The sequence below is a fragment of the Episyrphus balteatus genome, chromosome 1 (assembly GCF_945859705.1).
Source record: "Episyrphus balteatus chromosome 1, idEpiBalt1.1, whole genome shotgun sequence".
Taxonomy (NCBI): Eukaryota; Metazoa; Arthropoda; class Insecta; order Diptera; family Syrphidae; genus Episyrphus; species Episyrphus balteatus.
Window position 1 is genome coordinate 75,563,986 of NC_079134.1, and position 13,742 is coordinate 75,577,727.

Consider the following 13,742-nt stretch of genomic DNA (forward strand, 5'->3'; position numbering starts at 1 on the left):
ACGTTTAAGGGGGGTATCTCGAAAAAGGAAGCTAATCCGATTTTGGTAAAAACGGATTATTATTGCTGAGGCCTTCAGGAACAAAGCCTCATCTTTAGTTTTTGTCGTCATTTTAGGTCAACCTTAAACTTGTTCAGGCTCACTGTGAGAGGCTTTTGTTCTAAGAAAAATAAACAAATAACAGTTCGAGAAAATGTGTTTAATTTTGATTGTTTTTTGTTCTGAAAAACTTTATTCATAACTGCAAGTGTTGCGGTGTTTTTTAATAATTTAAAAAAATGCAAAATTTAAATATTTTGGGCCGCTGTAAAAAAAAGTCTCCACTTAATTTTGGGCGGGCAAATAATGTTCGAATCATTATTCTGCCGGCAAAAATTGTGACAAGGAAAAATAATAAACCAAAATTGAAAAAAAATTAACTCAAAATTAAGGTGGACTCTTTAATAAAATACTCGGAAAGTGAAGACGAAGCAAATATAACTGTTTTTCCTCCGAACCTTTCAGTTATTATCTGACGGTTTTGTGTAAATAATAAATTTCTTATTTTGCTACTTCCATAGATTCCTGGAACTTTTTTTTAAGACTCATAAAAACATCCATACCTAGGTACTCATAACGTTAAATTTACTTTTATACAAAACCTTGTGTCAAAATGTATTCTCTGAAGATAAAAGTTAAACAGCTCTCAGAGCAGGATAAGTTTTTTAACAGCTCAAAATTTATCTGTAACACAATTCAGACACGTTCTTAGTTTGTAATAAAAATTCAATGGCAAAATAAAAAATTATCTTTGTTTTCATTATCATACCTTTGCATGTAGGAAGCACACCGCTCCATTTCCTGTCAGCTCCACATCTACTCGAGCTATCACCTAATAAAGTATATCCATATCGACATTCGTAGCTTACTATTGAATTATAAGACAACGTTGTGTATGTAGCTTTTCCGTTCTTAGGATTTTCCGGCGTTGGACACACTACAGAGGCCACAACTGTATAAACAAATTTAAAAGTATTATGTGATTATTTTTGAAACGATAAGAACAATAATCATTTTTATCTAAAAACAAAACCGACTTCCATGGATCAAAACAGGGTTTTATTGTATTTCTAATAGTTCTCATGGCTAAAGCTGAACGAAATTAAAATGGGACCACATTGCAGCTGTCGTGGAAAAATTAAAACAGAGCGGTTGTGTGGTTGATTCATGACTGACTCTCAAAGTAAAAGGTATCGAATGTGGTGTCAAATAAACAAATAGTGAAGTAAGCAATTCACCGGTCGTGGGAACATCAATGTTTCAAAGTTTACGTAAAATAAGCAGTTTGATGTTCTCACGACAAATGAAATGGACTAACTTGATATTTTACACCACATACTCCTCCCCTTCTTTTTGAAAATCAGCCTATATTTATTGTATATGTTTTTTTTTTTTTTTGGTTTAGGTACATAATTAGTAATTGCGTAATCAATTTATTCTTACAAAAAGGAAACAAATCAGCACAAGATATTGTATCTCTTTATAATAAATTCAAATAGAGTTTAACTTAATTTTTGTTTTGTTGATACAACAGACTTTTTTTATTTATTATAATTCTTTTTTATAAATTACAATAAATATCCATCTATGTATAGTATATAAAAATATAAATTAACTATGGTTTAGAAACGCAAAAAGAATGGGCGTGTTCTCTAACGTTTTCTGCAGAAGTTGCATGGACGAAGAAGACTTTGACTTTGAGTAAGATTTTCTTTTTTACACCTAAAGGCTCTCTGGGGTTTTTATGGTTTTATACTCAGGAAAAAAATCTTGCCCCAATTTGCCCCAAGTACTTATAATCGCGTTTTTTAGGTTCGACCCCTTATATCAAAAATGGCCAAAATTTAAAAACTTGGCTGGATAGTTCAAAAACAGACGATTTGATGGGTTCTGTTTGAAAATTCAAAAACTTCTTGGCTTAAGGGAGTCAACAGGAGATGTAGAAGCTCAAATACAGGAAGTAACTAAATTTTATTGCCTCAAAGTAAAGTAGAAGATGGAGCAGTCTTCTAGAAGACTCAATCGGTTCATGAGCGCTAACGAATAATGGCTGAATTCTAATCTGAATATAACTAAAGCTATACATGATTGCGTAAGTGATAACATCAATTTAAAACAAAAAAATGCTCTTTAAACCAATATTATTTATAACATTTTACCATTTCAATCAAAAATGATGGGATCAAATTCTATAAAAATGCAAAAATTCTTAGAAATTTTCAAATTTCTGGTCAAAAAGTTCACATATATCAAATTATGATCGAGATATATACCAATATACATCAAAAAATTATATAGATCTAAGTTTTCCCCTAGAATTTAACCCGGACGACTTAACCCTCTACTGCATGAATTAATATTAGCGGACGAAAAAATTAAAAAATGCTTTACATGGGTTCTTTGGGTTATTTCAAAACGGTTTTCATTAAAAAAATTTGTTTAAATTAATTTGTTTAAAAAATTTGTTTATAAGCCAAATTTGGCTTCGTATGCATTAAGGGGTAAGAAATCTTACAAATTTTATTTATTCAGATTATGTAAAAAATACAATTAAAAACATCAAAAGATAAATATTTATCATTTAAAAACAAAATAAAGTAAAAAAAATACATTGTATTACAAAAGGTTACGAATTAATTCAAATTTGGCTCATTTTAAGACATGGAACCGAGAAAAGCAATTTGTTTTCGTCCGTTTTAAACATTTCTTCTGGTTCACATTCTTTCCACTGTCGAAGTTAGTCTTGCTCCAACATTTTCACCCACTCCCAGATCTTACAAAAACTATAAAGTAATAAAATTATTGAAAAATATTATTGGTGAGCCCCCCTCCCCCTAAAATTTTAAAGGTTACGCCGCTGGAAATATGGTTAACATGAGAAAAATGTCTCTAAAGGCGAAGGGGCTCCATTTCTGAAGCAAAACATAACTTCCAAGCAAAATAACAATGTAAAGAAACAAAATTTTCCAACAAAAAAATTTAATAAATTGTGTAGATTTACAACCCCTTAATGCATACGAAGCCAAATATGGCTTCCGTACTTTTTGCCCTCCCAAGACCAGGCCAATAATTTTTTTTCAACAAAAATTGGTTCATAGCATACACAATTAGACAATCGATCAAAAATAAATTTTTAATTCCACTTTACTTTCCAAACAAACGCAATAATTAACACTTAAAGTATGGATATATTCTACATTTTCGATTTCAATGCACACGACTGATCGACTCACCTGTGATCATAAAATACACATTTATTTTGTGTCGGACACACGAAAAAACTATCTCTATGGGTTCTCAGAAACTTAAAGAAGAGGATTGTATTTAATCTTTACCATTTTTTTGTGACAGAGAAGAGAAAAGTGCATACAAACAGACAAAACCATATTTGGCTTCGTATGCAGTAGAGGGTTAAGTTATACCTCCGAAATCGACAATGAATAAAAAGTTTTGTTTCTTCATTTTGTTATTTTCTTTTTTGTTTGAATATTCAAATTATAGTGTTTTATTATCTATACTATTATTAGTTCTATTTTAAATAAATTAAAATTATTTAAAAGAAAAGAAAAAATTATAATAATAAAAAGAAAATCCTAAAAAAAGTTCGCTGCTCAACTCTTGTAATTTAAATGAATTTACTGGCTAAAACGTTTCCATTTATCTGTTTTTCATGTTTAATTAATAGATTTAGGTGTAAATAGACGTCTTAATGCAATTTTGCGTAGTTTCAGTCACTAAAACACAAGATATTAGAAATGCCGATTTTTCCATACATTCGTCCCACTGTGCATCGGTCATTTCCCAATTGAATTTTACAGTAAGTCGTTATAGTGTAAGAAGACAAATGTCACTTTGCAACATCTTTAGTAAATCAAACTATGGCGTTTATAGTCCTCTCAATCTGTTAATTAATGTATTTAATAAAAACTATGTTCTTATTAATTCCTGTAATGATATTGTTAAATAACAGAGTATAAGGAATATGTTTTTCAATCAATATCGTTAAAAATTAATTTTTAATCCAATGTTAAATGTTAATCTTAAATCTGTATAATCTGTACCGTTAGTATATTACGAAATAAAATAAGATTAAGAAACCGCTCACCATGCATTACATTAAATGGCATAGCATTTGAAAGTATTTGGTTGTAAGGCATTCATGTTGAACAAGCGACCAGGATACTTCAAGTTTCAACCGAAAGGCATCGAATGTGCAATGATCGGGTATGCAAGTGAGTCCAAAGCGTAACGACCGCAAAACTGGGAAAGTATACATTAGTCGAGATGTCAAGTTTATTGAGCGAAAAATGAATTTCGAACCAAAAAGTATAGATGTTGATTACCTTCTTACAAAACCTTCCAAAACTGAAGTAAGTGAGTTACCAATCGAGATCCCACAAGTTAAGAAAGAAAGTGATGATGTTTTTGAAGATGCCTTGGGACCTGAAAGTTTGGCCGTTGTTGATGCGGGCGTTGTTGAACAAAATGTTGATGTCGTTGTTGAAGATGTTGTTGAAGCTGCTGCTGGAGATATACTAGAAGATGTTGCTGAAGATGATAGTATCGAAGGTTGTATGGCAGAACAAGAATCTAACGAAGTAAGTTCTAGGAGATTATTAAGAAGTGGTAGAGTTCAGAGGCGTACGTTGGGTTGCCGGGGCCCCGGGGCAAGACTAAAGGAGATGGGGCAAAATTATATGGGACCTGGGCCATGAGCGTACATTAATGAGACTAGTCTCAAAATGTAGCTGGAGGTTAGTATATTCAATCTATGATTTTTTTTTCAAATCGTAAGTCAGGGTCTTGAGATGCAAGGCTCCAAAGTTCATTTTAATAACCCTTTTACATGCAAATATCATGAGAGCTACAAGAGGTATAAATGTTTTTGATGTCAAATGAAAGGTACTATGTAGTTAAAGACTTACCTTTAAAACAATATAAAATACATATTAGGTACATAAAACGAAGAAAAGAAAAATCGATCCATGTTCGAAATTAATGGTATTTATTTTCAAATTAAATATGCTTGCAATCGACACGTACGCATGTGTAGTTATAAAACTGTTTTAATTTTGTAGAATGCGATTAGAACCGGTTTAGAAGCTTGTGTTATGTGGGGAAAACCAATCGGTTAATACACTTTTCAAAAAACTTGGGAGGTCACTTATAGAAAAGAAACGAATAAGATGTTGTTATTGTAAAGAACAATTTTATTAGAACATTGGTTTATTGTATTTAATTCCATTTTAATTAATTTCAAAGAACTTATCAGTTTATTATAGTTTAAAAAAGCTCCAAGAAATATATTTTAAACTAACACTGGGATAAGGGTGGATTTATCGAAAATCTTCTTTAGTATGTATTTTGTAATCTAGTTTATGTAAACAAGAGTGTAGCCCAGAGTTCATCACAAGAAATAATAGTTTTTGTGTCTCTCTAACATAATTTGGCGCAGGGAAATAATTCCACGGGAATCTGCTCCACATGGGAATTTATTCCACTTCAAGTGGGAATCTAATACACTTTTTGAAGTGGAATAAATTCTCACCGTATAAGGGAATTTATTACACCTATTTTTTTGTGGAATTATTACCCACCAAAAATCTGAAAAATAGATAAATTTCTGAATATTTTGAGAGCCATATTTGAATTCATGTTAATCAATACTTTATGTATACGGAAATAGAAGGTTTAGTTTTACCAAAATATTTTATTTTAAAAAAACGACGTTGTATTCTTTTTCAAAACAAACGATTAAATAGTTTTTCCTTCAACTGAAATATTCACAAATGTTTATATAATTCCAATTCTTCAAAAAATACGTTTTCTCTCAAGTTGGTCTTATTAAAGTTTGACATTTGGACATAAATTTGCCGGGACATTTGACTTTGTATGTGTTTAATAACATACCTACTGATATTTAATAGAAACACAAATGTATATTTATGTATATTGTATATGTCATATAATCCGGCAAACGCGAATCGGAAAAAAATTTGCTCACATGAGAATCTACTCAAATTTCACAACCGAAACGCGAAGCGGAAAAAATTTTGACCACGGGAGAATCAATTTTGAGGTGTGAAAATAAAAATTCGCGCGAATTTCTTCTATTTCCGTATACATAAAGTATTGATTAACATGAATTCAAATATGGCTCTCAAAATATTCAGACATTTATCTATTTTTCAGATTTTTGGTGGGTAATAATTCCACAAAAAAATAGGTGTAATAAATTCCCTTATACGGTGAGAATTTATTCCACTTCAAAAAGTGTATTAGATTCCCACTTGAAGCGGAATAAATTCCCATGTGGAGCAGATTCCCGTGGAATTATTTCCCTGCACCTTTTATAACTACACCTGCGTGTTGATTACAAGCATATTAGAATTGAAAATAAATAAATATTTTGAACAAACATCAATTTTTTTAAATAACATTTAACTTTTCTTTATTTGTTCGCCGTTTCTTTGTTTTTTGTAATATGTATTTTATATTGTTTAAAAGGCACTAAAACAACCTTTCATTTGTTATTAAAAACATCAATATAGCACTTGTAGTTCTCATGATATTTGCATAAAAAAGGGACAAGTAAGGGCGAACTTTGGAGCCTTGTATCCCAATACCCTGACTTACGATTTGAAAAAAAAATTCATAGATTGAATATACTAACCTTCAGCTTCATTTTGAGACTAGTCTCATTAATGTACGCTCATGGCCCAAAAACGCCCCATCTCCTTTTGGGACTCCTTTGATATTATATTTGGGGGACCATTTGATATAGAAAATAAGAACAAATAAAAAAGTATGTATTCGCCCTACTTTTTTTAGGGGCCCCTGATGTATCATTTGTTGGTCGCTAAGATTATTCAAGTAACATATTTTGGGGCCCTAAAACAATATAGAATCAATTTTTTTGTGGGCACCTGAGGTAATGTATTTTTTTTTTAGATGCTATATTATGTGCCTGACAACCAATTCATTATGAATAACATTTGTGTCCGAAGGGATTCATGTCAAATATCTTATCTTTTTGCTTTGTTACTTTTATAAGTATGGAACTTTCTGCACTGTCTCCAGTCGGAGCCCTGGCGTGTCGGGGGCCCCGGGGCACCGCCCCGCTTGCCCCAATGGTGTGTACGCCCCTGGTAGAGTTCGTGTTGTAGAAAACAGTAGAGGCCAAGATATAGGCAGTAGTAGAGGTAGAAATAGAGAAGTGACAAATTTACTGATGCGAAAGATGTTGAAATTAAATGCCCTTTTATAGTAGAAGAAGCTCTTCAGAGTAAAGATGCCTATAAATGGAGCCAAGCCAAGAGAGAAAAGTACGATTCTCTATCTAAAAACCACACATGGACACTTGTTGACCTACCTAAAAATAGACACGTAATTAAGTCAATTTGGGTATTCAACATTAAACGCAATTAGGAAGGGTATATTGAACGCTATAAAGCTAGACTTGTTGCCAAAGGCTGTGGGCAAAAGTATGGAGTTGATTTTTGTGACACATTCTCCAAGGTAGCAAGATATTCAAGCATACGTTTAGTTATTACATTGGCTGTTGAATTTGAGCTATTGCTACACCAAATTGATGTTACCGCAACGTATTTGAACGGAGATTTGGATGAAGACATTTTTATGTATCAACCAACTGGGTTTGTAAGCGAAGCTTATCCAAATAAAGTTTGTAGGCTCCAGAAAGACTTATATGGCCTCAAACAGTCTGGAAGACAATGGCATTTGAAACTCGACCATATCTTAAAAAGTATGGGTTTCACTAACTGCATCAATGATAGTTGCATATATATTATGCATAAAGATGGAACATTATCATCATTGTTGTCTATGTTGAAGACATTTCAATCGCATGTAAGAAGGAAAGCGATATGGAAAAATTTAAAAATCAAATAGCGTGTCAATTTGACATTGTAGATAAAGGACCATCATTTTCTTGGCATAGAAATTCAAAAAGATGACCCACGTGGGATAGTTAAAATCTGCCAACAGCAATTAATAAAGGATCTTTTAAGGGATTTCAAGATGACTGATTGCAGGAAAGTCTGCACACCAATCGATCCAGGCACTCAATTAAGGAAATGTGATGGCTGCAACAATTGTTCAAAAGTTGATAAGACAATGTACCAATCCTTAATAGGGTCTTTAAATCTTATAAGTCTCACGACTCGACCCGACATTTCTCATTCGGTTATAAAATTATCCCAGTATAATATGAACCCTCATTTTGAACATCTTAATGCAGCAAAACATTTACTAAAATATATTTCTAATACAATTGATTATTATCAGATTACTTACAGAAAAACTGGACTAGATTTGCTTGGTTATACTGACTCTGATTGGGGTGGTAATAGCGATGATAAAAGATCTTTTACCAGGGTTGCAAAAAGCTCACATTTCAGCTCAGCTCACAGCTCAGCTCAAATTTGAGCTAGCTCAAATTTTGAGCTAGCTCACTTTTGAGCTGGGTACCATAGCTCAGCTCATTTGAGCTGAGCTGAAAGTGAGCTGAAAGTGAGCTGAGCTGAAAGTGAGCTGAAAATGAGCTGAAAGTGAGCTGAAAGTGAGCTGAGCTGAAAGTGAGCTGAAAGTGAGCTGAGCTGAAAGTGAGCTGAGCTGAAAGTGAGCTGAGCTGATGGTTGAGCTGAGCTGTCGGTGAGCTGAGCTGAGCTGTTGGGTGAGCTAAGGTAAAGTGAGCTGAGCTGTGATGGGTGAGAGGTTACATTGATTTTTATTTGGAAAGTATAATGAAATATGAAGATATTTTATTTAACACCATAGCTTAAGATGTTTGGTTCTTGTTATTTATGGAATTATTTTAACACATGCATATTTTTAGAAATAAAACAGATAATTTTTCTTGATTTTCTCTCTTGGTTTTTTATTTGGTATAAATATTTCTATTTTTATCATAAATGAATCGGAATGGATATTAAAACAAATATATTTTTGGTATTGGGTCATTTGTTTAATTAGGGTTGAAATATTAACACAATTATTGAGGTGCATCTTACATCTATGAATGGGTTTTGGTGAAACGGTGTGTGATATATATTTGTTCTGGGGACTTATTAATGATGAGGATGTTATGCAAACTGCAGGCTAGTGTTTTGTGCAATGGATTAGAAATGTTATTTAATTTATGTTTAAATGGATAGGGTTTTTTTTTATTGAGGAAAAAAATAATTTCGTTTTTGGATATTTAGGATTATTTTTTTATTAGGGGTTGAAAGTTTGGTTAAATTTTTATGACGCGTTTGGATGGGATATGAAAGGGTATGCATTTATTTTATTGATGTCACGCGTTTATTTTTGAATGAATTTTGTGGTTTCTGAAAACAGGTAGTTTAAAGTGTGTGGTAGATTATTGGATTATGCTAGTTTATTATTGTGATTGCCAGGCCAGAGTGAAACGGTGTGTGATATATATTTGTTCTGGGGACTTATTAATGATGAGGATGTTATGCAAACTGCAGGCTAGTGTTTTGTGCAATGGATTAGAAATGTTATTTAATTTATGTTTAAATGGATAGGGTTTTTTTTTATTGAGGAAAAAAATAATTTCGTTTTTGGATATTTAGGATTATTTTTTTATTAGGGGTTGAAAGTTTGGTTAAATTTTTATGACGCGTTTGGATGGGATATGAAAGGGTATGCATTTATTTTATTGATGTCACGCGTTTATTTTTGAATGAATTTTGTGGTTTCTGAAAACAGGTAGTTTAAAGTGTGTGGTAGATTATTGGATTATGCTAGTTTATTATTGTGATTGCCAGGCCAGAGTTTTTTTTTTTATTGAGGAAAAAAATAATTTCGTTTGTGGATCCTTTTTGCTTATTTTTTATTAGGGGTTGAAATTATGGTAAAATGTTTATGACGCGTTTGGTCCATGAATGGGTTTGAACTTATTTTTATCACAGGTCAATGAGAAAGATTGGAATGTTTAGGTGCTTGATGCTTTTTTTTTTGTGTGTCGTGCAATAGAGAGGATGGGATAGGAAAGGGTATGCATTTATTTTATATTTGTTTTAATATCCATTCCGATTCATTTATGATAAAAATAGAAATATTTATACCAAATAAAAAACCAAGAGAGAAAATCAAGAAAAATTATCTGTTTTATTTCTAAAAATATGCATGTGTTAAAATAATTCCATAAATAACAAGATCCAAACATCTTAAGCTATGGTGTTAAATAAAATATCTTCATATTTCATTATACTTTCCAAATAAAAATCAATGTAACCTCTCACCCATCACAGCTCAGCTCACTTTACCTTAGCTCACCCAACAACTCAGCTCAGCTCACCGACAGCTCAGCTCACCGACAGCTCAGCTCACCGACAGCTCAGCTCAACCATCAGCTCAGCTCACTTTCAGCTCAGCTCACTTTCAGCTCAGCTCACTTTCAGCTCACTTTCAGCTCAGCTCACTTTCAGCTCACTTTCAGCTCACTTTCAGCTCACTTTCAGCTCAGCTCAAATGAGCTGAGCTATGGTACCCAGCTCAAAAGTGAGCTAGCTCAAAATTTGAGCTGAGCTGTGAGCTGAGCTGAGCTCACTTTTGAGCTTTGTAGCAACCCTGTCTTTTACCGATCATGTTTCCCTCCTAGCTGGAAGTCCGGTATCCTTGGAGTCGAAAAAGCAACCGACAGTAGCGCTTAGCAGTACTGAAGCGGAGAACATGGCACTTTGCTCAGCCTCGAAGGAAATCGTATTCTTACGTAACCTCATCAGCGAAGTAGGACTTAGCAGCTTAGTTCAAAAATCAACAATCTTATATGGCGACAACTTAAGTGCACAGCAGTTGCTTAAGAATCCAGTCTTCCACGCTAGAAGCAAGCACATCGACATAAAGATGCATTTTGTTCGAGATACTTATGAAAAGAAGGCGATCGAACTAGTATACGTTCCTACGGATGAAATGGTTGCCGATATCCTTACCAAAAATTTGAAGAAAATTAAGCACCATAAATTTGTAAATAAACTTGATTTAATGTAATTTAAAATTGAGGGGTTGTGTTGAAAATGTATTTCTGGCAGTGCCCTATTGCTATTTAATTATGTACTACAATTTACAATTACAATTACATTATATAATTTCTTTATTCTTACTTTCTTTTATACTTAATTTAGTCTTGTAATAAACCTCATTGAATTCAGACTCGGTTGTCTCTTCATTATTAGAGTATTCCCAACATAAAACGAGCATGATCTTTCATGTCGATACAGATGTTCATAACTTCTTTTGAAAACTATTGAGAATTAGCACCCACACACCACACAAAAAGAAAAAAAAAACGAAAAAAAGAAAATAAACAAAAAAACATTAAACATAAAAAAGGGTCTGCATGCATTGTACAAATAAAATCATCGTTTTCACTATTAGGTACCCTTTTTGAAATTGGAAGCATTGAAATCTTTCATTCATTAGATTTAAAAATAGCTTTCTTTTTCTTTCTTCCTCCTCTTCTTCTTCTTTTGCTTCTTTCTATTCTTCTTTCCCTTCCTTTTCTTTTTCTTTCCCTTCTTCTTCTTTCTCTTCTTCTTCAAGATTCTACACACAGCCACTGATTTAACGAGCCTCCAACGAAAGTCTCTCATAAACCCACCGAAATTATTGATGATTTTAGGGTAAAAGGTGCACTATTGCCTCCATTTTCCATACAAAAGAAATATTTCTGGTTTGGGTGGTTGGGTGGTCCCAGTCCCCCAAAATACGCTACTATAGAACAATACTAGAAATTCTTTTTTTGATAACAAAATTTAAACTATTAACTTAAATGATTTAATTTAAAACAAATTTTTATTTATTTTTAAATATCATCAGTAGGAACTTTCAGTTACCTACAACACGTAACTTAACTTCGAGAAAGATAAATTGCTAGATATGTTCCATCTGAACTTAGTTGGTTTTAGTGCGGTAAGAGTCCCACATATCTATGAGCACACGGTTAAAAATTCTGGAGTATTTTTTAATATTTTTTGGGTTACATATAGGTCTACACCAGAAATGTATTAAAATTTAATACATGACAAATATTAAAATTTTTTAGTTAATACAAAATGTATTAAAATTTAATATAGATGTATTAAAACATAATACAATTTATATTAGAATTTAATACAAAATGTATTAAATTTCAAGTATTGCATATTAAAATTTAATCTTTTATATTAATTCCTAATAAGAATTTTATTAAAAGTCAATACAAAAATATTTCAATTCAATACCAAATGTACTTGAAGTTAATAATATACAATGTATTAGTAGTAGTTAGTTAGTAGTATATGTAGTAGTAATGAATTTAGGAAAAGAATACATATGCAGAGATGAGTATTTACTTCATATGTAGCAGATCTACTTCATTAATTTATTTTGATGTTTCTGCTACGTAGCAACCTATTTCTACTTCGTTTGACAAATTTTTTCTAAGGAACAAAATTTCATTTAAGATGTGTCGTCTTGTTTCATTTTTTGATAATCGAAAAAGTCATTTAAAAAAATGCATTGTTAGTGCACTTTATTTGTGAATTAGCTCACTAGGCTCTGCAAGAATTTCACATCTTAGACATCCAAATCAAAGACCCATCCAAGATATCAAATATGTAACCGCCCAGATCCACATAACGGCTGTGGGTCCGGTCATGCATTTTGCATAAAATAAAGCAGACAGCGGCATTTAAAAAACAATCTTAGGTTATTTTATGGCAGATGGCACATCTTTGCTCATGGAACTAAAACCAAGTAAATCTGACTTCCCTGAATGAAAATAGTTTTGCAATAAAAAACACTTAATAATTTGAAATTAAAAATCATTATAGCAATTAAGGGGATGGCTTTTTGAGAAAAAAAGTTCATATTTGTTGTGTACGAGTGATACTCTTTCAAGCCATGTAGGCCTCATTTAAATCGGTGCTGGGCTTTTTTTAAAATATATTTATTTTTGGGCATTCTCCTTTGTTTTATATGTATATTTTTTTTTTTTCATTATCTGCTACATATTTTCCAAATCTACTTCGTTTTTTTGGGCAATATGTTTCACTTTTCGGGCTTAGCATTATCATCCCTGTACATATGTATATTATACATATGTATTCTTTTCCTAAATTCATTACTGAAAATAAATATTATAAATAATATATTAATGGTGATATTATTTTATCTGTTTCACTAACTGTGGCATGTAAAATCTTACTGCCGATCAAAATTTATCTGCAATGTATGCATTTTGCTTCGAAAAAACACAAAGCGCCTTCAAATTAGTACAAATTTACAGTTTTTGGTTTAATTTTTTTTTTAGAAAAGGTGCCTCAAACAATGGATTTTTTCTTTTTTTAAATGGCGTCCACAGTACACATAAAAAGGTAATATATTCCGAAATGACATTGGTCGCCAAATTGTCAAAACATGGAAAGAATCAATTTGGCGACCAATGTCAGCTACCGTAATTATTTTAATTAATTAAAACACCACTAATTTTTAAAAAAATTTTCACCATTTTCCGCGAAGAAACACGAAGAAAATTTGTTTATTTTTAATTTATAATTTTTTCAAATGACATTTTATAAATTAAAACAAAAAAAAAATTTCCTGTTAACTGCGATTGAAATATAAAAATTAAAGGCAGACCTGACACGTGTACTGTGGCTGGCGTCGTTTGATTAAAATTTAATAAATTTGTA

General features: G+C 31.9%; 1 protein-coding gene across 7 annotated transcripts in view; it reads right to left on the minus strand.

Moving 5' to 3' along the window:
- The window catches only part of LOC129905200 (protein lev-9-like), a 560,766-nt gene that overhangs the window by 382,268 nt on the left and 164,756 nt on the right, over window positions 1–13,742 (minus strand). For all 7 annotated transcript variants that reach the window (XM_055980622.1, XM_055980627.1, XM_055980625.1 and 4 more), the window contains exon 6: window positions 809–991. In XM_055980622.1, the coding sequence (XP_055836597.1) occupies window positions 809–991 (183 nt within the window). The remainder of the gene's footprint in view (window positions 1–808; window positions 992–13,742) is intronic.